This window comes from Amblyraja radiata, chromosome 14 (genome assembly GCF_010909765.2).
Source record: "Amblyraja radiata isolate CabotCenter1 chromosome 14, sAmbRad1.1.pri, whole genome shotgun sequence".
Classification (NCBI taxonomy): domain Eukaryota; kingdom Metazoa; phylum Chordata; class Chondrichthyes; order Rajiformes; family Rajidae; genus Amblyraja; species Amblyraja radiata.
The window spans coordinates 23,569,941-23,596,071 of NC_045969.1; the positions used below are offsets into that span (position 1 = coordinate 23,569,941).

At 45.6% G+C, this 26,131-nt stretch overlaps 1 protein-coding gene across 2 annotated transcripts in view; it reads right to left on the reverse strand.

Moving 5' to 3' along the window:
- Window positions 1-26,131, reverse strand: part of shroom2 (shroom family member 2) — a 150,317-nt gene extending 124,186 nt beyond the window's left edge. The window contains exon 1 of one of the 2 annotated variants that reach the window (XM_033032784.1): window positions 25,781-26,131. In XM_033032784.1, the coding sequence (XP_032888675.1) occupies window positions 25,781-25,975 (195 nt within the window). In that variant the 5' untranslated portion in view covers window positions 25,976-26,131. The remainder of the gene's footprint in view (window positions 1-25,780) is intronic. The other variant, XM_033032789.1, reaches the window with a different exon arrangement.

Consider the following 26,131-nt stretch of genomic DNA (forward strand, 5'->3'; position numbering starts at 1 on the left):
CAATAGTTTGTCAACCAGAACCAGTGCAAAATACCAACATCAAGCCATGCACCCAATGATAGTTTCATCTGAATTTGGACCACTAATTCGAAATTTGCATCTGTCTAATGTTTTCACAGTGCAGACAGTATGACTTGCTATCATAGAGTCATACAGCAGAAAAACAGGCCCTTCGGCCCAGCTTGAGTGCAATTGGAGTCCTGTGTTCAGTTTTGGTCACCCTGCTATAGGAAAGATGTTGTTAAACTGGAAAAAGTGCAGAGAAGATTTACAAGTATATTGTCAGGACTTAAAGGCCTGAGCTATAGGGAAAGGATGGGCAGGCTAGGACTATATTCCTTGGAGGGTGGGAGGATGAGAGTGGATCATTTAGAGGTGTTTAAGATCATGAGGGGAATAGATAAGATCGATAGGTTTAAGATAAGAGGGAAAAGATTTAATAGGAATCTGAGGGGTAACTTTGTCACGCAGAGGGTGGTGGGCATATGGAATGAGCTGCCGAGGAGGTAGTTGAGGCAGAAACTATAGCAACATTTAAAAGACATTTGGACAGGTACATAGATAGGAAAGGTTTAGAGGGATGCGGGTCAAACACAAGCAGGTGGGACTAGTGTAGACGGAAGCACCTTAGTTGGCATGGTCAAGCTAGGCCACGCATAGATAATTAGGCCAAACAAAGTTTTTCACTGTATCTCTGACAACAATAATGCAATACTAATGCCTAGTGTGCTGATTTATCAAGGCTTACATGTATATCGAGAGGGAGATGTTAACGTGGACCCTTTACCAGGGTATATCCATCAGTGCCTGTCTGGCAATAGCTTCTACTTCAGGATCTACCACATGCTGTAAATCAGAGTTGCAGTTCTCCTGCCACAGAGCTGCCTGGAGAAAGCAATCTCAAACACATGTCAACGTGATTAATAATAATCCAGCTCTTCAAACCCAAGGCCACCCTGTTATCAGCCCGGTTCACTGAAACAGTTACCATGAGTCTGCAGGAGGGCAGGGCCACACAGGGACACATCGTCAAGCACAGGCAAGGAGCTGGAACATTTAAACCACTTTGCATCGATTCCTCAAGTTGCTGGTTAAAATGTCCACAATCCCCAGCTCCGTGGGGCATCTCCTCCATCAACCCCCCTCCCTGTCTGACACAATCACAGATTCCAGCATTCCATGTGCTATTGCAGCATCAGTAAGTAAACAGGGAAAAGAGCTCAGCCTAAAATGGCCTTGAGTTGTTGCTCTGTTACACTGGCAGGCCAGAATTTGTTTTTATTTCTTCCAATGAGTATTATTTTGCCTCCTTTCCATGTCACAGGCCTTCCACTCACAGATGCCTGCAGCTGAACCCTTGGACACACGCAGGCCTTTCATTGCAGGTCCATAGCAGGTCACGTTGTGGCAAAAGAGCACAATTTCACCCATGGGAGGCATCACATACAAGATACACATCCTCCCCAGGGTATACAGAGAGGTGTCAGAATCCTCTTCCCAGACCGGCAATGTCAAGGACTAGAGGGCATGGCTTTAAGGCAAGAACGTCAACCCCAGACCTCATGCAAGATTTGCAGAGAACCGATGCATACATACCACTGCTGTAACCTGCATGGTCGTGTGGTCCCCACAGCAGGACATCGGGCGAGAGGTTACTTGCTAAGAGCAGTAGCTGCAACAAAGCATTCACCGTCACACAAAGGGCCAATCAGCTGTGCAGTCGGATAAGGTGACAGATGGAATTACACTGCAAACTCTGCCAGAACACTTGAACGCCACATGCCAGTTGTCAGAACTCAGAGGAATTAAGTTGAAAATAATTTTGATGAACATTCTTCCAAATGACTGCTCATTATCAAGGGTATTGATGTTTGCAGAGGGTCCAAAATGAATGGTTACATTTAAAAGGAGAGTAGATTTTACTATATATATATATATATATATATATATATATATAATAAAGGTCACACCACTATTCCTCTCATTAGGGATGGGATTTCCCAACCTTTTTCGTCCCATTTACCCCTGGCAACTTTAATAGCACATAATAAATGTTATTTCACTTATTTATGAACAACTAATGATGAATAGATACCGGTAAACCAGAACCAAACACAGTCAGTCAAAGAGAAAAAATATGTACAAATCCAGAAACAACAATGTCTGAAGAAGGGTTTCGGCCCGAAACGTTACCTATTTCCTTCGCTCCATAGATGCTGCTGCACCCGCTGAGTTCCTTCAGTATTTTTGTGTACCTTCAACAATTTTATCTTCTGGTTAGGTGAAATTTCCCCCGGGGGTAAATTTACCCCAGATTTGGGAACCCATGCATTAGGGGATCATGTCGTAACTTTATTAAAAAAACGCAGTTGTTTAGACGCCATTTCAATTTTTACGGCAATTCTGCTCGCCACAGTATGGAAGGAATATTAGACACAAAAATGCTGGAGTAACTCAGCAGGACAGTCAGCATCTCCGGACAGAAGGAATGGGTGACGTTTTGGGTCGAGACCCTTCTTCAGACTGAATGAGGGGAGAGGGAGATACAGAGATAAGGAAATGTAAGGTGTGAAAATGAGACAAAGTGGATAGAGATCCAGACTGTGGAAAGATGGAGCTGTTGGTGTGGGGATGGAAGACAACTCAAGGGGCAGAGTCACACACTTCTTGCTCAAAGTAAGATATCCACCAATTGGCACCATTATCAAGGTGGTAAAACATTCCAAGCTGCTTTATATATTTGAGCAGAGTCACATTAGATGTCCACCAGGCACCTAAAGAAAGGAGGTGATAGGTTAAAGAACCTTGGAGTGAGGAAGTGGTAAGGAGTTTTCTCTGGAAACTCCGGTTTCCACCCACACTCCAAAGACGTACAGTTTAGTAAGTTAACGGGCTTCTGTAAAATTGTAAATTGTCCCCAGTGTGTGCGTAGAATACTGTTAGTGTGGGCTCGGTTGGCCAAAGGGCTTGTATCCATGCTGTACCTCGAAACTAAACTAAACCAAGTTTTAAGCAGTTGAAAAGGGTCATGGAAGCAGAGAGACCCAGAGGTTACGTACTACAAGTGTTGGGGTTAAGGAAGTGGCTGATTTACAAAGCTGGAGTCGGAGGGATTGAGATTTCCCAGAATTTCTGATGAGTTTGCAGGCACATTCTTCCAACCACTTTGTGGGGAATTTTCCATTTCCTATTGCATCAACGTGATGAAAGAGTCAAGCTAACAGCAGAGGAGGAGATCGGCCAGCAACCGGCATGGCGACATTCCATTCTGCTGGCTGCAGGAGCCTGGGTTTCTGGTGCTCTCCCAATGCAAATCATTCTTTCAACAGGGTTTACTGGTGTCTGAGCCAGCTGGAGGCAAGAACCAATCTGTGCAAGCCTGCACAAATCTCCCCAGAACCTGAAGAAAATGTACTTAAAACTGTGAGAGCTTGTGCAAGTAACATTACACACGCAAAAATATCTTTGCGTTTATGTTCTGTCCTTTACATTCTCAGGGCTTAATTTACAATCAGTGGAATATTGTACAAAAAAGACACAAGATACTGGAGTAACTCAGCAGTATCTCTAGAGATCATGGATAGAAGACGTTTCAGGTCAGGGCCCTTCTTCAGCCGGATTATGGTTAGGGGGAGAATGCTGGATGGGGGGGAGGAGGTAGGTCAAAATCTGGCAAGTGACAGCTAGATAGAGGTGAGGGGGTGGGGGGGGGGGGGGGGGTGGGGTGTCTTGATTGTCAGATGGTTGGACAAAGGCCAGAGCTGAAAGACGGAAATTGTGACATAAGGAGAGAAGAGGCATCAATTGTGATGCCAAATAATATAGGTGGACGGGAACAGGGGTGTGGAGAAGGGGGGGAGGGGCGGGGGAGGAGAAGTGTTTGTAGGTTTGTTACCTAAATTGGAGAATTCAATGTTCATACCGCTAAGTTGTAAGCAACCCATGCAGAATATGTGGCCTCACTCTGGCAATGGAGGAGGCCCGCGACAGAAAGGTCAGTATGGGAAGGCGAAGTGGAATTAAAATGGTTAGCAACTAGGGGAGACAGCAGACCTTCGAGGAGTGAGTACGGGTGATTGCCAAAAACGGGTGCCGAGCCAATGCTTGGTCTCGCCGTAGTAAAGGAGGCCACACAGGACGCGGTAGATGAGGTTAGAGGAGATGCACGTGATGGAGCCAGTGTATGTCACCAACAGAAAGGCAGGCTTTGATGAGGCCCATGCAAGTACCCATAGCTTGGACCTTTAACTTGAAAAAAGAGAGAGGAGTCTAAAGAAAAGTTGTTGAGGGAGAGGACAAGTTCTGCCAGGAGGAGGAGAGAGTTAATAGAGGGAAATTTATCAGGTCTCTTGTACAAAATCTTATCCTTGTGAAGGAATCAGAGCAGCCAATTTTCACAAAATATAACTACAAACCATCAGAAAAACTGTCTTGATTATCTGTTTGCATGACTTTGGTTGAATGAAGGGCGCACAGTGGCAGAGCAGTAGAGTTGCTGCCTTATGCCCCTGTCCCACTTAGGAAACCTGAACGGAAACCTCTGGAGACTTTGCGCCCCACCCAAGGTTTCCGTGCGGTTCCCGGAGGTTTTTGTCAGTCTCCCTAATGGTCGAAAGTAGTTTCCGCTTCTTCTATGTTCCGGCGATTATTTCAAAAAATTCAAAACAGGCTACGACTAAAAATAGGTTGCCGTTTTAAAAATCCGTAATTTTTTAGTCGAAGCCAGTTGCGATGCTAGTTGAAGGTGGTTGCCGGAGGTTGCAGGTGGTGGAAGGTCTGCAACCTCCGGCAACCACCTGCAACCTCCGGCAACCATCTGCAACCTCCGGCAACCATCTTCAACTAGCATCGCAACCAGCTTCGACTAAAAAATTAGCGATTTTTAAAATGGCGACCTATTTTTAGTCGCGGCCGGTTTTGAATTTTTTGAAATAATCGCCAGAACATAGAAGAAGCGGAAACCACTTTCGACCATTAAGGAGACTGACAAAAACCTCCAGGAACCGCACGGAAACCTTGGGTGGGGCGCAAAGTCTCCACAGAGCCAAAGACCTGGGTTCAATTCTGACTGCGGGTGCTGTCCGTATGGAGTTTGTATGTTCTCCCTGTGACCACGTGGGATTTCTCCGGGTGATCCGGTTTACTCCCACATTCCAAAGACAGCCAGGTTTGTAGGTTACTTGGCATTGGTAAAAAAATTATAAACTGTCGCTAGTGTGAAAATAGTTGTAGTGTGTTGGGTTGGCTGAAGGACCTATTTCTGCACTGTATCTTTAAAGTCTAAAGTGAAATATTAGCCAGAAATACGGAATAACTTTGTACTTCATGATATTGTATGCGTCATGAAAGAGATCAGACAAGTTAACTGTTTAACAACTCATATGAAGTTGATAACAGATATTGAACACGTGTCCAAAAATAGAATGTATCCACGACTTCCAATCAAAAGCAACAAAAGAACAGGACTCCAATTGCCAATTTGACTAGGCTATCCTTTAGAAGGACTTCTTCCGTAACCGCCCTTTGCAATTTGCCCCAAGTGTTGGTAGCAGCAAACAAAGGCAGGTGAGAAAAGAGAACCATGAGGTCGCGTTTCACCATCCATCTGGTGAGGACTGGGCTGTGGCCATGCTTCACAAAACTAGCACTCTCTTTACAGCTGCAGCACAGGCACAAGCTCTCTCCAGCACCCTCCCCAACATTAATCCCTCAAACAACATCTTTAATAGCAATACCCACAGTTTGGCCATTACATGCTTGCTGACTGGAGGTCCTTGCTCTGGGCTTAACTAGCTACCATGACTCCCACAGGTTATTTTATAACAGCACAGAGGGAGACCATTCATCCCATTGGATCCATGCCAGCTCCTACTACTTCCATTCCCTCTCTGCAGTTTCCAGTAGCCCTACAATTTATTCCCTCTCACACATGAACTCACCTTTATCCCTTTTGCTATTAACCTCCACTGATGTGTAATTTACAGGAGCCCATATTTTGGAGATGGGGGTGAAAACAAATGTCGTTTACCGTAAAACACTTGGAATGTCCTAGGATCAAGAAAGGGAGTATGTGTATACAAATTCTCATCCACTGACGCTGCCGAATTAGTCTGAGCAACCGAATTACATAGGATCTGAGTGGATGACTGGCTCGATCGACATTGTCCAGCATCTAATTGCTGCACAGTTCAAGAGAGCAGTGTTGGCTAATTCAGAAGCAAATCTCCCTTCTTCACATCCAACGGACCAAAGCACATTCCATTAGAAGCCAGTGCGTGCCCCCAACAGTACGTTGCAATGGTAATATTTTAATGTGCTTGGATGTCAAAAGGTCTCCCAAGGCTGAATAAAAGCAATTTACATAATAATTAGACAGAAACAACAGGGACACCAGGTTGTTTTCAGTCAGAGATTATCCCGATGAGAACATTTAACATCATTCCTATTCTTTCCAAAAACCACCTACATTCTCAGTCACAAATCGTCCAGCTCACAAAATAGAAAGAGCGTAGATTCCCCCAGTTATTTTTAAAAACTTGCAATCAAACTAAGTCCAGCCAAGTCAGAATGAATCACCGATCAGTCAAACCTAATGGCATGGTCTGGCTTAATGCCAAAATGCGTTACACTTCAAACGTTGACCCTTCCCCTCACTTCACAAACCGTGCACCAAAAATGTGGAACATAAAATGTTCGAGATTAGCAATCGCTGGGACGTTGCATTGTGGACTTGGTTTGAGGTCAAGGCAAAGTCAAGTAACACAAAAAAAATTTGCTGAGTTGTGGGGAGGGATTAGAGCAAGAGAAGTGTGCAAAATAAATTCCAGCCATTTTTAAGGATAGCTTTGGCAGTAATTGATTTATTTTTCTACATTAAAGCAAGAATTTGAACCACTTTCTAGCTAGCCAGGGGCTCCCCATGCAAAACCCTTCCCCTCTAGCCCTTGACAAAATGATGCAATGCTGCTGTTTGTTATTTAACTACCAAAGCAACATCATAAATGTATTTTATCAAAGGATGAATATCCCTGGCTCCCACGAGTTTAAATGCAGTGCAAAACAAACACTGCACTGCAACAAAGCGACAATTTAAATTCACAGAAACAACCCTCACAGACAGTTAACCAGTGCTTGCACCGATACTTAACAAAACTGTTGACTTACAACTGCAAAGTGAGTGCAGGCTCCGATTTAATTCACACAGAAAGTGGATGTGTCTATTTCAGAGGCAGATCAAGGGCGGCACGGTGGCACAGCGGGTAGAATTGCTGCTTTACAGCTCCAGAGAACAGGGTTCAATCCTGACTATGTGCCCATGTCTGTATGGAGTTTGTACCTTCTCCCTGTGACCTGCGTGGGTTTTCTCCGGCTGCTCCAGTTTCCTCCCACACTCCAAAGACGTACAGGTTTGTAGGTTAATTGGCTTGGTATAATTGTAAATTGTCCCTATATTGTGTAGGAGAGTGTAAGTGTGCAGAGATCGCTGGTCAGCACAGGCTCGGTGGGCCGAAGGGCCTGTATCTCCAAACTAAAATAAAACTAAATTTAAACCATAAAGAATGGGGACAAGTTTTTGACCGAAGTAAATTGCTCAGGACTAGACCACGGATCCAAGTAGTGGGATGTCTCGCCTGAAACAGGAATGAAGAATTCCTGGAATGTGGTGATGGTGAAAGAGCTCACCCAGTGATGCCCCCGAACAATGCCCACCTCTCCTTCAAACCCACGGCTCAGCTTCCCACATTCTAAGTCAGAAACATCGCCATCACCATTACCTCACTGAAGAGCCCAGTGCTTGGCATGTTTGCACACACTGAGGGCTTGGATGCAGTCAGTCACAACTTGAGGGAGGAGAAGCAGCGATTGGGTTACGAGGCCGTTTAAACAACGAGTAGCTTTGTTACACCTTTTCCATCTCAATACTATTGCCCAATTGCTCGCTTTCCTCATATCAGCGAATGCTGAAACCTTCATCCGCACTGTCTCAGACTGTAGCCTTCAAGTGTAAGGTTTGTTGAGCGGCAGTTCTATTTCCTATCACCTGCAGATCTGCTGTATGTGCTCCACATAAGTGCCATGCATCCATCACCACTCCCACTCACTCACAGACTTCTGGTTTAATCAAATAGCTCAAATGTTAACAATTCCATTCCTCAAACTTTTTTCTCCAAGGAACTCCACGCTCTCCTCCAGACCCAGAAACGTGCAGTTAAATGTGCAGATCCAGTAGCAGCCTCTTGACTATCTGAATTGTTTTATTCATCAATTGTGTTTGGGTGGGAGACCTCACTATAATGCAACTCTTTATGTCCATCCTCAGTTGCAAAAAGGAGCTGAGGCAGCTTCTTGAACTGTTACAGTCCTGGTGCTGGGCACCGCGCTCTGTGGATCAACTTCCAGGATTTAGATCCAGCAATAACATAGAGCTGGCAATATACTTACAAGTTATGATTCTGTGCAACTTGGGGAGGAGCCCGCAACATAGCGAAGATGATATGCGCTCGCTGCCCTTATCCTTCCTCATGGTATCGATCAGGTCTGGGAGATATTATCGTCAGAGTGACTGCACCACAATTTGCAGATGGCACACACCAACTGCATCCACTGTTGCTGCTGTCAGAGGGAATGAATGCTTAGTGTGGTGGATAAAGGGTCAATCAAGTGAACTGCCTTGCTGTGGATGACAGCCAGCTTCTTGAATGTGGTTCCTCATTCACCGTGCAAGTGGAGAGTATTCCACATTAAAACACCACTGAAAACGTTATCTGTCCCATTATGTGGCTCAAAATTGAAATTTGTTTATTGACACTCTGTGAAATGCTACTAAAGATTTGCATTGGGTCCTTTATACCCAATCAAGAAGATGGGTCCTGGCTTGCCATTCATCAAGCAGTCTGCACTGCTGGGAGTGTCAAAAGTCAATGGTTTACTTGTCTTAAGAGCGAAACTTGGGCCTACAGCATTCTGATTCAGAAGCGGTGTGTACCTCTGAGCAAAGGGTGACAAAGAACAGAGAGCTGCTTTTCATTTAGTGAGGTAATAATCTCTGGATCTCCGCCACGTACGTATTGGCATGGAGTCAGTACGGTCAGAGAGCTGAAAGTGTGGCTCAAAGATTGGTGTGGGAGAAACGGGTTGCAATTGATGTGGAACTGGCACAGTACTGGGCAAAGAGGCCAGAATGAGTTTCACGTGAATAAAGCTGGGACGTGTCCTGGTGGTGCGAATACTGGGAGATAAAGCTTTAAACTCAATAATTGGAGGCTGGGTGGGGAAAGGGTTGGTCTAACTAATGCAAATTGAGAAAGTCAAATGGACAAGGTGAAAGGGAGGAGTTTTAGAGGATATCTGGAGGGGCAAGTATTCAAACTCCCCCACCAGGTACAGTGAGTGGACAATATCTGGAAGGCACTGGAATGAGATACCGATCACTACAGTATGTTTAAGAAGCATGGAATCCTAATGCAGGCAATTGGGTTTAGCCGTAGATGGGAAAAATGGTCAGCACAGCCATAATAATAATAATACATTTTATTTATGGGCGCCTTTCAGGACACTCAAGGACACCTTACAGTTAAAACAAGTTTACAGACTAATTACAAGTTTAAAACAAATTACAGAATTCGGAGAGAGAGCACCGGCAGCTAGTCGCGTCAGCGTTCACTCTCACTTCCGGCAGCCATTTTCTCAATTTCTCATTTGCAGCACACCAATAAAAATAAGACACAACACCAAAGAAGAATTTAACACCAAACATAAAAACATCCCCCCACAATGGTTCCCACTGTGAAGGAAGGCAGCAAAGTCCAGTCCTCATCCTCTTGTTCACCCCGTGCTCGGGGCCAATTTGAGGCCTCCGCAGTCGCCGCAACAGCGGCCCGATGTATCAGGCCCTCTCACCGGATAATGGAGCTCCGGCGTCGGGAGAACACTCTTCAGCGCCTTGGAGTGTCTGGAACGTCCGCTTGCTGCCAGAGACCGCGGCTCCCGAAGTCCACAGGCCGCGCTGGTCGGAGCTCCAACACTGGCGATCTCAGCGAGAGATCCCAGGCTCCGCGGTGTTTAAACTAAGCCCGCGCCTGGACGCACTGCAACGACAGCTCCACAATGTAGGAGTCGGCGGTTACAGCACTCCAGAGCTTACCACACGGCGACCCTCGGAAAGGCATCGCCCGCTCCGCGCTGGTACTACAGCGCTGCGCCACCGCCAAAGCTGAAGTTCTGGCCGGTCCCGGCAGGAAACGGCGCTCCAGTCCCGTTGGTAGGCCGCGAGGAAGGGGCGAAGATGCGGCTCAGAGGAAAGCCGCATCTCCGACCAGGTAGGGGCTGAGAAAAAACTGTTCCCCCCTCCCATGCCCCCCCCCCCCCACATAAAAAGATTAGACCTACAAAACAAAACTTTTTAACGCACTAAAAAACAAAAAAGGGCGAAAGGACGGACAGCTGCAGGCTGGGCAGCCATACTCGACGGCGCCCCCACTCACACACCACTCATACACCACACACTCACACACAAATGGTGGGCCGAAGGGTCTGTTTCTGTGCTGCATGACACTATAGTGCAGGGTGGTAAAATGCATAGTGGTAACGAAATCTCAGGAAGGGACAGAGTATACAAAGATGACAAAATATCTCCAATCAGTGCAGGAGAAAAATTGTTAAAAATACAAAACTAAGAGCTCTTAATCTAAATGCAGTCATAATAAGTTAGGCAAATAGATGGCACAAATACAAATATATGGATACTATCTAATCACCATTACAGCAACGTAGTTTTAAAGTGAACAAGGTTGAGAATTAAATATTTCAGAAAACATGGAGTTGAAAGAAAGGATCTTGATTTAATAGACAATAGGTGCAGGAGTAGGCCATTCGGCCCTTCGACCCATTCAATGTGATCATGGCTGATCATCCCCAATCAGTACCCCGTTCCTGCCTTCTCCCCATATCCCCTACCTCTGCTATTTTTAATGTCTTCACCAGGTCTACGTGCAATGTGGAAGTGTGGGAAAAGCCCAGAGGCTCACAGAATCTACACGGTCTACGGAACTGGACGGGAAGCCCTGATACAAGTGTCGGGTATTTTTATTTTTATTTCACTCTCATACGGCTGTCCCTTGACAAACATTAAGCAGGCAAACAGAAGATAAAACAAAGTTGAGACGCATCTTCCAGCTCTTAATCCAGTTAAGGTATCACTGGAGCATGTTGGTGCCAGCATAAGCATCGTAAAAGAACACTTGGGAGTCTGCTAAATCATTTATCTGGTTAATAAGTCATTCTTTACAACAGCTAGTTGCTACACGATACCAAACTTATTCGTATGGTCGTTCTTTCTCCAGCATGTTTCCAATGTGTGAAAACTGTATCGCTAGTGTTATATGACTTTCAAAGTTGCATGAATCCTTCATTGCCCAAAAGAGAATATACAGGAACCGAAGTCACTCACAAATAAACAATCTGTGTTTCATGTTCCTGATAAACCTTTCACACCCAAACCAGACCTCTATGATGCTCCTTCCCCTACAAAATAACTTCCTCAGCTCTCCAAAAATAACAGCTCACATTCCTTGAAAAGCAAATAACTGCAGTTGTTGGAGACAACAAAGAGAAATGCCGCGTACCAAAAAAACAGAGTATCATTTCATTGTGTGGACCTGCCACCAGAACAATAGCTCTATTCCTTTCTCCACACATGCTGCTGGACATGCTGAGCATTTCCTGCATTGTTGATTTTACCTCATTCACTCCCACTCATTTTCCTCTACCCCGTTCCTGCCACTTTGTGGATATTATTTTGCAATGTTACCATTCACCAAACTCGTCTCACTCCGAGTGAACCCGTTTCTCGATTTCACTGCCCTGCGGAACCCTCAATCCTAACGGTCACTCTAGACCTGCAGTGTTTTAGGGACTGCTGTATTTTGAATGAAATGGGAACGGTCCCTGCCTTTCTGAGCATACAAAGGACAGCAGAGCTGTTCTCCCTACATTTCTGTCCTGGCCAATACTTTCTTCCCAAGCAACCCCTCTTCAGATACCCTCGTGGGTTCACTGACATTTGGGGACTGACTTGTGAACAAACTGCATTTCTCACAATGCACCAGGGTCCATAATGCGGAAGAGTCTCATTAGAGTAACTATGTAAATGCAAGTCAGAGAGAGAGAGACCACACAGAAACAGGCTGCGATTGGACTCGCTGTTGTCCATGTTACACAAGGGCCCTCACACCCAAACCACCCTCCTGCATTCAAGGCACCTGTGCTACTCATCAGAAGAAGAAGAAAACATAACGGAAAAACGGCATTGCTTCCAGTCCCAGCTCTGCGTCGGATGGAGACTCGGACAAGGGTTTTTAGCTTCGAGGGAGGACACAGAGGTGGAAATAGCTTTCCAATGGAGGGGGTAGCTAATGCCTCAGACCAGGCTAAAGTTATACGCACATTTGGAAAGATTGGGACAGGCAGGCCGACTAAAGAAAATTCGGCAAACATTCACTATTCCACCCCTTAGCTGAAGATGGTTCAGAGAATGGTTAACTGGCACAGATGGCACACAGAGAGATGATACTGTACACTCCACTTAGAAATAGCACTGACTGCACTGTAACTGGCCCACATAACATAATGAGAAATATTCAATGTGTACGTAGAGAAAAGGACAAGAGTAATTGTGAGGTCAGTGAGACCTCATGTCAGTAATTCATGACAGGAAGTAACCATTTATGCTTGTGAATGTAATAATTGATGTGTCAATAATACCAGAGGGTTGGTTTCCATTTCTTATCTCAGGGAACCAATCCCCGGCTCTGTCCAAAATCAGCACTAAAGGGGAGCCGGCCATATTTTCCTTGTAAAAACAAACAATTACGAAACTGGTTACTGATATGGTACAGGAAGGTCCACCAGTCTGTATACTGTCAAGGAGGACTCAGGGACCCTATTTCTAACACAGCCTGTGTGGGGACGGGTCTGTTACTGCTGCATGGCATTCAGGGGGAACGGGTCTGTCACTGTGGGGATGGGGACGGCACCAGTGAGGACGGGTCCGTCATTGTGGGGATGGGGACGGCTCCAGTGGGGGTGTACTAGTGCTATTCAGCGCCAACAATGGCCATAAGCTCAGGGGGACTTAATCCACATGAATGTGCAAGGCTTCTTACAGTATACGTGCATTTGACAAAAGGACCCTAATATTCTTCCCTTTCTGTGAATGGTTTGTTCATGTTTGAAAGGCAAGAGTACAAGCAAGGGGGAAGCTTACTGATCCAAACTGCTTCAACAAAAGCATGCAGAAAGCTCTGACGTCAGGAAATGTGTGTGATATACCTCATCGCCTGAGTATCGTGCATGATCCCCATAAGTTTCCAGACTCAGACTGTACTGTGCCAGCAGAGATTTCTCCCTTCCTCCCTCGCAACATGGACCCGTTGCAGTTCGCATACCGTCCGAACAGATCCACGGACGATGCGGTCTCCCAGGTTTTGCACACCGCTCTCTCTCATCTTGACAGCCAGAAGGGGGGCTACGTGAGGATGCTGTTCATAGACTTCAGTTCAGCCTTCAACACGATAGTCCCCACCAGACTGGCCGGGAAGCTACTGGAATTGGGCTCAACACCCCCCTGGGTGCCTGGGCCCTGGACTTTCTCACTGCCAGGCCCTAGGTAGTCAAGATGGGAGGGAATACATCAAAGTCCCTCACCCTGAACACAGGATCGCCCCAGGGTTGCGTCCTCAGCCCCCTATTGTACTCCCTGTACACACATGACTATGTGGCTAGGTTCAACTCCAACTCAATAATTAAGTTTGCTGATGACGCTGTGGTGGTGGGCCTGATCTCAGACAACGATGAGAAGGCCTACCGGGAGGAGGTGGCTGATCTAGCACTCTGGTGCCAGGACAACAGCCTCCTCTTGAACATCAAAAAAACGAAGGAGCTGATCGTGGACTTTAGGAGGGCACATCATCCGAGGACGTACACACCATTGAGGATAAGTGGGGATACTGTGGATAGGGTAAGCTGTTTTAAATATCTGAGAGTCCACATCTCTGAGGATGTGACATGGACATCACACGCCGCAGCACTCGTGAGTAAGGCAAGGCAGCGCCTTTACCACCTCAGGCAATTGAGGAAATTCAGAGTGTCTCCGAAGATCCTCGAGTGCTTCTACTCAGCGGCGGTGGAAAGCATCTTGTCTGGAAATATTACCATCTGGTTTGGGAATTGCTCTGCCCAGGACAAGAAGGCTCTGCAGAGAGTAGTGCGTTCGGCCGAACGCACTATGGGAACTTCACTCGCCCCCCTGCAGGAGCTATACATCAGGAGGTGCAACTCCAGAGCAAATAAAATCATGGGAGACCCCTTCCACCCATGCAACGGACTGTTCCAGCTGCTACGGTCAGGCAAACGCCTCCGTTGCCATGCTGTGAGAACGGAGAGGTTGAGAAGGAGTTTCTTCCCAGAGGCCATTCGGACTGTAAACTCCCATCTCACCAGGGACTAACTTTACTGAACGTTTTTCCTTCCAATATTTAATATGTAAAAGAATATGTGTGTGTTTATGATTGTGTTTATAGTTTGTTTGGTTGTTTGTTTGTCTTTTTGCACAAAGTCCACGAGCATTGCCACTTTTCATTTCACTGCACATCTCGTATGTGTATGTGACGAATAAACTTGACTTGACTTGATTTTGTCAGCTGCTGGTACACTGATAACATGGAGAGCAGAGTGGTATTTTCTGTGGCTGGTCAGTAACTTCAATTGGATCGCGGGCAATGGCATTACATTGCCAAACAACTGTAACCTAACAACATTTAAGGCACATGGTTAGTAAAACCTCTTGGCTAATCAATAACAGACACAAAAAACTGAAGTAACTCAGCGAGTCCAGCAGCATCTCTGGAGAAAATAAATAAGTGACATTTCGGGTCGAGACCCTTCTTCATACTGGGTAATATATTCTGTCTTTTCATCCCCAAGCTAGTTGGGAAATTCGATTATGAGGAGGCCACGAAAACTGCAGATATATGTGAGGGTCGGCTTCAACAAGGTCAAAATCCCTAGTTGCTAAACCAGTTGAGCAGTGTGTGTACACCCCTGTGCATGCGTGATTGATCAGATGATTGGTTTTGTAGAGAACACGAGTGTAGGAAAAATAGAACAATTGTTTTCTTAAATAGTGAGAAACTGGTAAGTAAAGTTAAGGAGTAAGTCAGCACAGAAACAAAGGCCTTTGGCCCAGCGTTCACATCAACTATCAAACATCCATCTGCACCAATTCCATTTCAATTTCCTCTCATTCCCATCAACTCCCCCCAGATTTTATTGCTCACCTACGCACTTGACAATTGAGGTCAATTTTGAGCAGCCACTTAACTTATCAATTCGCAAGTCTTTAGGGAAGGATGTGGAGCACCATGGGGAAACCCACCCACACATCACTGGTAAAACATAAACTCCACACAGACAGCACCAGAGCTCATCCATTCAGGTCACAGACCCTGAAGATTGACATCATTGGTAGATGCAGAGATGGTGTTGATGTCCTGCCTCTGAAGTCTAGAACTGTGCGAGGGGCACCATCTGAAAACAAGGTGTTGGCTAGTCAGGTCTGAGATGAGAAGCAGTTTCCCGAGTGCCAAATCTTTGCCATTCTCAGCCAGGAAGGTCTGTCAAGGCTTTGTGACCGAGTACATTCGCGATGAAGTTCAATAAGGTTTTTGATATTAAGGGGACCAAGTTAGTGCAGGAATGTAATGCTCGGGTAAAGGGTCAGTACTGATCTTATTGATTAATGGAGCAGACATGAGGCACTGAATGGCCCATTCCTCCACCCGTTTTTTATGTAACTGAGAAGAGCAGAGATGCAACTGAGAAGAAGCCAGGTATTGCTGCAAGGAATAGATGGTTCCACTGATGAGTTGACCAGCAAGATGGAGCAGGTGGAATAAAGGACCCATTTACAGTGATGTGCCCTCTATGTGACTATACTTGTGCATCTCACTGTTTATAATTGAGGATGATAAACTCTACCAGGACAACCATCATTAATTCCTGTTTGAAGCAAAGCATGCTCATTAAATTGAACATATACACGTTACACTTTTCGACCATTTAGAACCACTCCTGTCCCCCAACCCAACCTTCCCAAATCCCTCAAGAACCAAAAGAACAGGCGACTTTCCCTTCATGCTTCAACGAGCACCTTCTCAGGCAATTTTCTCAAAATGCTCTTACTTCAGCAGACATCACCCTCCATTGAATCCACACAAGATAAACATCCTGGTCGACAGAGCAGGAGGTCCTGGGAGACGTCCCAGCCCATGGTTCTAGGCGCTGAACGCCCATCACTAAGGGAAACCCAAGGATGTGGAGTGACCCCAACAGATCTTGATGCCACTTGGTGGACCTGCTCATTGGACTCTGGACTCAAAAACAGATAATAGGTGCAGGAGTAGGCCATTCGACCCAGCACCGCCAAAGAATAAGTCTTATTCCAACTTGAATGGTCCATTGGGTTCCCCGTCCAGAGTTCCACCAAGTACTGGTACACTCTACACTACTTGGCACTTCTGCATACCACAGCAATTTTCACTTTGACATCAGGTGGCACAGAGTGCCCCTTACAAACTCCTCACATTTTATTTCAACAACCTGAGTGGACAATAATACATGGACCTGTACATGCAATAAAATTGGAAGCAGGTTTGCACATTACCAGGACACCGACAATTTCTGTGATCTAGAGAAGTACGTTAGAGCTTGCAACCCCTCCTTGATGGAGTTGCTTCAGACGTTTTGCACTTCAGTCTCAAGCTCTTGATCTTTGGGCACCCACTGAAGATGTTGGTTGGACAGGCCAATGGACATCCTTGTAGTGACTGTCCACAGATCCAGGCAACTGGCTGTCAAGGGTTCCATCCAATCTGCCTGCCCCGAGTGCTCAGATGTCTGTGGAGAGACCACCAGGTCCCACAATATGTCTGAGGATGTCCACAACCAATGAGCACCGGGGGAATTGAACTGAGCAGACATGTTTTAATTTTCTTTTTAAATAAATTACGTTTGTAATTTAGGGCCGAATGGCCTACTCCTGCACCTATTGTCTATTGTAAAAAAAAAGCGCACATGAAAGTTAAAATATTGAGATAAAATGGTCAGAAAAATCAACTTTTGAAAAAAATTGCAACGTAACTTGTACAAATCAAAGAAAATCTTAAATTGAACATTGTATTTCTATAAACTTTTGGTAAGTTCATACAATGTGTCTTTTTTAAATGTTACAGTTTTAAGAAATTAGTGGTCCCAAAAATGTCTGAAATCATTATAAACAGCAACAGGCCCTTCAGCCTCTCAAGTATGTCCAAGAGTTTAACTAGATTTTACTTCGGAGTCACGTGAGTGACTACGTGAAGAATCCCGGCAGGACGCATGCGTGTCAGGAGGACCGCGAAGTTGCGGGAGCCAGCAGCAGCTGAAGGCACAAGCCCCGCAAGTGGGATCAGCTGTGCCGACTTTTGGTCCCGCGCCGGCCAGAACACCACGGCCGGGCGGGAGACTATTCAGATGGGGCCATCGACTTTGACAAGTCGAAAACGGCAGGAGGCGGGGTGGAACGACGTTCCCCCGTAGCGACAATTTAAACCAGGACCTGCAGGTAAGAGTACTCTGCGGTCTTTTTGTGTTTTCCCATGCTGATTACAGGTGGAGAAACCAACGGGCTGCGACAAAGCTGGTGGGCTAGCAGCGGCCAGCGGCACTTGAATCACCTATAATGGGATCAGCTGTGCCCGATGTCGCCTCCGCACCGGCCAGATCCACTCCGCAGCCGGGCGGTAAGGCAAAACAAAAAACCATCAAAGTCGTGGACTCAGATGAGTCCGACTTTGAGCAGCCGCGGGCGGCCAGCGACCGAGAGCGCTGGAGCCGGATGGAGCGGTGTGTGGAGCATTTGCTCCAACGTGACAGGCTCCGGGAGATGGAGTCGAGTCACTGTGGGCTCTATGTAAAACCCACAGCAGCACCTCTTGTAGGGCTGCACAGTGCTTCTCCCTCATTAGAGGGGAGTACTGGGGGTCAGTTCTGGGCTGATCCTGAAGAGGGGTTTGCAGAACAGAAATCAAGTGTCCAGGGGGTGCAGGAACGTGAAAATCTACTGGACATGGTGTCCAACTTCATACAGCCAGACCAGACTGGCCAAAACCTGGAGGACACCTGACATCGGCTAACTGTATATCCCTGAATGTTCCTGTAGTGAATAATTGTATATGGAAACTCCTAAACAGCGGGGATAACAGCTTTCACCCGCACAGTGGATGAGAAGGACATGTCGCAGGACCAACAGGATGCACGGGCACTGCTTTGCAACACACGGCCATAGACAGCACCCTTACGCACCCACCAGTAGAACAAGACCGACTGGTGAAAGCTCGAAGGTCCGGTACACCAAACATGAGTCTTTCTTAGGCCATGGCCCAGACCGGCCTTCTTGGAAGATACGCAAACCTCCAACATCAACCAAACCACAAACCCAGACACCGACGCCTCAACATCAACGAAGGATTTACAAAAAGAAGTAAACCTGCCACTGGTAGCTATGGAGGTAGGTGGGTCTGTTTCCCTACAAATTGCAGGGAGCATGGAGGTTGAGGGGAGATTACTCTCCTTTCTGGATGCATGGAGTATGTTAACTACCGATACTTATATTTTAAGCAGTATCCAGGGATATACAATAGAATTATACACAAGTACAGCCCTCCAGTTCAACATATACCGAACCGAATGTTCGTATTTTCCGGTAAAGAAAAATCAGAAGCGCATGCTGAACTGGAGCGGCCTTACGCAAAAGGGGTAATTGAAAAATCCCAACACGAACCGCTAGAATTCGTGTCCAATATCTTTACCAAAAACAAAAAAGATGGTGGTTGTCGCATCATCATAGATCTGACCAAATTGAATACATTTGTACAATATATTCATTTTAAAATGGAAACCTTTGTTACTGCTAAACAATTGATTTCCAAAGGTTACTTCATGGCTAGCATCGATTAAAAAATGCTTACTATTCAGTGCCTATACGAGGTGACCACAGATGTTACTTAAAATTCAACTGGATGGGACAGCCTTGGCAGTATAGAGCGCTGCCAAATGGCTTAACATCAGCCCCCAGACTGTTCACAAAAATTTTGAAACCAGCCCTAGCGTTTCTACGGAAACGAAAACACATGGTCATGGCATATCTAGATGACATACTTATTGTGGGCAAAACTTTGGAATTGGCCAAACAAACTGTAACAGCCACAAAACAGTTATTTGAAAAACTGGGGTTTATTATCCATCCAGTTAAATCTAAATTAACGCCTTCCACTACAATGGACTATTTGGGGTTCACCATTGACTCAGTTCACATGTCGGTGACTTTGCCAAAGGGAAAGGCTATAGACTTAATAGAGGCTTGCAATAACCTCATTGACATCAGTAACCGTCCATCAGATTGGTAGCAAACGTAATTGGCAAAATGGTGGCTGCTTTTCCAGCCACACAATTTGGACCTTTACATTACCAAATTTACAGAGAGCAAAAATACAAGCACTCAAAATCAATGCTGGTCATTTTGACAGACCAATGAAGCTACCAATCAAAGCTATAATGGAACTAAAATGGTGGATAGATAACATTTGGCTTTGTTTCAATCCAATCATTATCAGCAACCCTTCTATGGTGCTACAAACTGATGCCAGTGCACTTGGTTGGGGTGCCACCAATTCCCTCTCCAGCTGTGGAGGTAGATGGACTGCTCAGGAGGCATCATTATTACTAACACTGGGCATAAACTACCTGGAAATGTTGGGTGCATTCTATGGCCTAAAGTCATATTGTACTGGGTCATATCACCAGCATGTTAGACTACAGATTGACAATACCACCGTGGTAGCATATATCAACCACATGGGTGGAAACAAATCGACATCATGTGACAATCTGGCTAATACAATTTGGCAGTGGTGTATCCAGAGAGATATTTGGATATCAGCTACTTACCTACCAGGTAAACTAAATTTAGTGGCAGACACCAGGTCACGCAAATTTAATGAAAACACCGAATGGATGTTGAATAAAAAGTATTTGCTGATATTACAGCACAATATGGAACACCAGATATCGATCTATTCGCATCCAGGCTTAATCACCAGTTATCAAACTATGTTTCGTGGGAACCAGACCCTGGGGCAGCGCCGACAGATGCATTTTCGCTGCATTGGGGGGGGGGGGGGGGGTGAGAATTGTTTATTTATGCATTCCCTCCTTTCTGCCTCATCAGTCGGGTATTAAGGAAAATACAGCAAGACTCTGCGTCTGGTATTTTGGTAGTACCCGATTGGCCTACTCAACCATGGTTCCCAGTGATACTGAACATGGTATTAGAACCATGTATCACCATCCCGAATAGACCAGACTTATTGGTTCATCCCGTAACAAGGGATAGCCACCCATGCCATAACTATTTGAATTTATTAATTTGTAGAGTTTAAAAATACCACTACTACAGCTGGGACTGACGGACCGAACAGTGAACATGATTTTGGCGGGCCACAGACAGTCCACCAAAAAACAGTATCTGGTCTATATCAGGAAGTGGGAGATGTATCGTCACAAAAACAGCATCACCTACAGAGATATGAACATCCCGTCTGCTCTGGAATACCTGGCAGGCCTCCATTATGATGAGCGGCTCAGTTATAGTGCCATCAACTGCGCCAGAAGTGCCCTATCAACTTATCTATGGCAAGGAACAGAGCGTCACTCTGCTGGGACTCACCCACTGGTAACAAAACTTACGAGGGGAATTTTTAATACCAATCCCCCAAGAACCAGGTACTCCCAAATATGGGATGTGAGTATTGTCCTGAAGATGCTCAGGAATTGGTCTCCAGCAACAGCTCTGTCCCTACATAGACTGACATTAAAAACAGTCATGCTAATGGCATTGGTCACGGCACAAAGGGTACAGTCATTACATAAATTAAGACTGGACAACATGACTTCTTCATCTGAAAATATTACGTTTCATATTTATGAATTAGTAAAGCAGAACAGACAGGGATCAGCAGGCCTCAATATAGAATTTAGGTCTTACCCAACAGATGATCATCTCTGTATAGTAAGACATTTGGCGTTATACATGGAGAACACGAAAATCATCAGAGGCAATGAGAAGGCACTTTTAGTCAGCCATAAGCAACCACACAAAAGAGTGACGGTCCAGACCATCTCAAGATGGTTGAAACAGGTTCTAATACAGGCTGGGATGGATACTAATATTTTAAAATCTCATTCCACCAGGGCTGCAGCTACATCGGCAGCTATGCAGTTGGATGTACCAATGGACCAAATCCTCAAGGCAGCAGGATGGTTAGGGGAAAAATATTCCAACTATTTTATCATAAACCAGTCATTAAACCTGGAACATTTGCAGAAACAATTTAAGTTCTGTAATTTAATTACCCCATAAATAGGGGATATAATTTGTGTTAATCAATTCATGGATTTGTCTAAAATATGTTGACACAATTCCTCCTACAGTCATTAAGGCAGATGTGATGCATGGACTCGTTTCCACGGCATGAAATCACAGAGCTTTGAAATCTTCACGTAGTCACTCACGTGACTCCGAAGTAAAATAGTAAGATTAAACGAGAACTTACCAGTTGGAAGTTTGATCGTTATTTTATGAGGAGTGCGTTGAGGGAATACGTGCCCTCCGCTCCCACCCATGATCATATACTCAACTGGTATTTCTTCTCTAATCTTACTATGTTTAAGTCATTACTGGTATCTGTGATTTCACACCGCTGCTTTGAAGAATGACACGCATGCGTCCTGGCGGGGTTCTTCACGTATTCCCTCAACGTACTCCTCATAAAATAACGATCAAACTTCGAACTGGTAAGTTCTCGTTTAATCTTACTATTTTGATCGATCTCAGCTCCAAGGGAAATGGGCCGCACTTATGATGGTGGTTAGAGAAGTTACGGGTGTTTCAAAGTCAGTTGGTACGTTGGCAGGGATTCAGGGGAAAGTGTATATGGAGCCAAAGAATCGGTCGAGGTAGGTTAATGTATTGGCAACATATTCCTCATGTAAATAAACGCAGTAAAACAAATTGCCAAAATGTACCCTATGCCTGCCATTCCCTTGCAAACTCTGACATAGAAATAACTGAATTTCCAACCCACTTCAGGATGCATTGCGATGGGAAGTGAAGCAGTGTGGAGGGGGGAGGGGCGGTGATTTCAGGTTAAATTATTAAACCAAAGCAAAAAACAAAGTGCTGGAGGAACTCAGTGGGTCAACTAGCATCTGTGGAGGGAATGGATAGATTATGTTTCAGGTCAAGACCCTTTTACGACTGATCAGATGCTGCCTGACCTGCTGAGTACTTGCAGATCTTTGTCTTTTTGTTCCAAGATTCGAGCATCTGCAATTTCTTGTGTCTACAGTAAACCAAAGGCCTGTCTGTGCTTTCAATTGCAACTTAAAATCCTACAGGCCCTGAGCATTATTTGAAGAACAGGAGTTATCCCTTAGCCAATATTTAACTATCAACAAACATTATTAAACCAGGATTTTGTATTAAGAGGCTGCAGAATTGCTTTACTTGTGTACAGCTGCCCATACCATTTGTGGTGAGTCAAAGGCTATTCAGCTTAACCTACTTTTAATCCTCAATGTGAAAAGAGACCATGAAAAGGTTCCTGCCTCTACAAAGATGTCCCAATGTACGTATCTACAAAATATATACACTGAATGAGTTTATAGTGGGGGGAGCATAGTTAAACAGGGCAACTATCAAGCAACTTCCTTTGCAAGAAAACAAACAGATGAAGGAACTCAATGGATTAAGCAGCATCGTTTAGTTTAGTTTATTGTCACCTGTACTGAGATACAGTGAAAAGCTTTAGTTGTGTTCTAACCAGTCAGCGGAAAGACAATACATGATTACAATTGAGTCATCCACAGTGTACAGGTACATGATAAAGGGAATAAGATTTAGTGCAAGATAATGTCCAGTAAAGTTCGATTGAGGATAGTCTGTGGGTCTCCAATGAGGTCGATAGTAGCTCACAACTTCACGAATTGTGGTAGGATGGTTCAGTTGCCTGACAACAGCTGGAAAGAAACTGTCCCTGAATCTGAAGCATTTTCACACTTCTATACGTTTTGCTTGATGTAGATGGGAGAGGAGGGAGTGGCCGGGGTGCGACTCGACCTTGATTATGCTGGTGGCCTTTTCTCTGGGAGATAAAGGAATTGTCGACATTTCGAATAGAAAACCTTCATAAGGACTGTGCCTTCATTTAATCTATCCCTGGACTGAAGATGCACATGAATTGCAAAATGAAGTCAATATTCCATCCCATTATTTTAGCTCAATGCAGACACTGCACACAATTCCAAGTCTCCATTATTCCTTCAGCTGAAGCCCACACAATGCTCCAGCTAATGACACTCAGTGAAGGGGCAAAGACAGACTACAACTTCACCACTTGGTCAAGGTGATGCATTTTAAAACTGATCAATGACAGAGCTGAGATTTGAAACTGAAACAACGAGCAACGAATCCTTTGTACACTCCTTCACGTGACACTATATAAACCACCTTCATTACACACCGTCATCTGTACACACACCCAGATCTATGTACAACAAAGAGTCCATCCAAACTCTTTGCAGTTTCTATGACCTCATCAACTCGTCTCAGACTAGAACGAATCACAGGCAATGGACGTCATATCCATGCAGAAAAAGACACAGTACTATAGTCACAATGACTCCACCTCGGTCATTTTCAGGAATTCAATCATAGGTTAAGAATGCGCTCACAGCACATATTTTCCAAGGTTGGTCCACTTTAGCAAAAAGTAAATTCTGCAGAAGGTGGTCTAGATAATTCACTAACGGTAGCAAGCAAAGGAAGGTATACCCTGTTGATATGTTCAGTCACCATGAACTGGTGGTCTTTTCAACACGTCGTCACCAATTGTTTCATCACATACAAATGATCGGAGATGGTATCACGTCGAACAGGTAGACGGAAAAAGGCCTTGTGAACTCACCGATGTCACGTAGCCAGTGATGCAAGTATTATTTCACAATTCACACAAAACTACATTACTACTTGTAGCAACTTGTGGGTAAACATTATATGATCAGTATGGGTTTTTTTTTTCACTCGTTATCATCATCAATTTAAACAAGCAATACTCAAGATAGTTCCACTATAAATATCACATCAGGGTGTTTACTGTTTGCCCCTAAATATTACCAGTTTCCTCCAATTTCAGCATGAAATTTCCAGCAGCAGAATAATTTGGCAGCATCCTCCCCTCAGAGACACAAGATTTAATCCACACCCTGCATCCTACAGGCTGTAAACCTTGTCACTGGATCCCTGACCACTGACTTCGTTCACCCTTATATCAGAGGTCTAAAAATAGACAAGATGGCTTCCAACATAGTGTTGTCCAAAGCTGGTTTGGACCACATATCCAGAACATTAAAAGTCCATCCACCTACAACACCTGGTAACATCACCCAATGCTGTTGGCACAGGAGGCAGATATTTGGCCTATTGAGTCTATGTCAGCTCTCAACCCAATCCCACCCATATAATACTTGCCTGCCTATTTCCCTCTCAGTTGTCCATCCACTCCACCCTGACTCTCCTACCATTACCTATACCGTGTAATTTACAATGGCTAGGAAACCAGATGGTTTGAGTTTAGTTTATTGTCACGTGTACCGAGGTACAGTGAAAAACCTTTGTTGCGTGCTAACTAGTCAGCCGAAAGACAGTACGTGATTACAATCGAGCCATCCAATGTACAAATTTGTGATAAAGGGAATAACATTATGATCACAGAGGCTACATGCAAACTCCACACAGACAGCACCAGAGTCTTTGGAGCTGCCCTACCCGCTGCCCACTGATACCTAAAACATCCAGGAATCAATTAACTCAATCCAGGCAGGGAATTCCAAACATGACCTCAATGGACCACCTCTGACTCCGAGACTGGGAGCCCCTGGTTCTAGACAACCCAGCCAGGGGAAACATCGTCCGTCCCCTGCTCAACCCTGTGAGATTGTTGAATAGAGTCATACAGTGTGGAAACAGGCCCTTCGGCACAACTTACCCACACCGAACAACATGTCCAATCTACACTAGTTCCACCTGCATGGGTTTGGCCCATATCCCTCCAAACTTGTCATATCCATGGATTTGTCAAATTGTTTCTTAAACGTTGCGACAGTCCCTGCCTCAACTACGTCCTCAGGCAGCTCGTTCCATAGACCCACCACCCTTTGTGTGAAAAAGTTACCCCTCAGATTCCTATAAAATCTTTCACCCTTCACCTTAAACCTATGTCCTCTGAAACTCTGTGCGTCCACCGGATCTATTCCTTCTTGATTTTATACACCTCTATAAGATCATCCCTCATGCTCCTGCCTGTGCTCCAGAGAATAGAGTCCCAACCTGCTCAACCTCTCCATGTTGCAATAAGTTCCCTGAACTCTAGAGAATAGCAATTCAAGCGAGCAGCTAGCTCCCTGCCACTTCTCAAGGGCAGCCAGGTTGGGGGATCCTGGCCTTGCCAGCGACGCCTGGATCTGGTTAAATGAATTAAGGAGCGACCCTCACTGTCCCCGGAGAGACCAGAACTCCGCTCCCCGGGGGTGAGGGGGAGAGAGGCGGCCGGAGCTGCCGCTGCTTTACCTTGGTGATGAGCAGAGGCTCCCGGTGCTCCTGGCCTCCGCGCAGGGTGAATCCCCACGGCGCTCCCCCGCTCAGGGCCACCTCCAGGCAGCGGCTGCCCTCGGCCGCCCTCCGCTCGCCCATCACCGGCACCGTTCCACCGGGCTCGTCCGCCGCCGCCGCCGCTCCCTTTGTGCGCAGCCCTTCCCCGGCCATGGGGCACTGGCTCCGGATCCGCGGGGACACTCACTCATTCGGGGCTGAGGTGGGAAGTCGCTTCACAAGCGCGCCTGAGATGGGTCGGCGAGTACGTGCTCCCAGCCTGTGTCCCCGCCTGCGCCGGCAGCGCACCTTCCACCTGCGGGGAGAGAG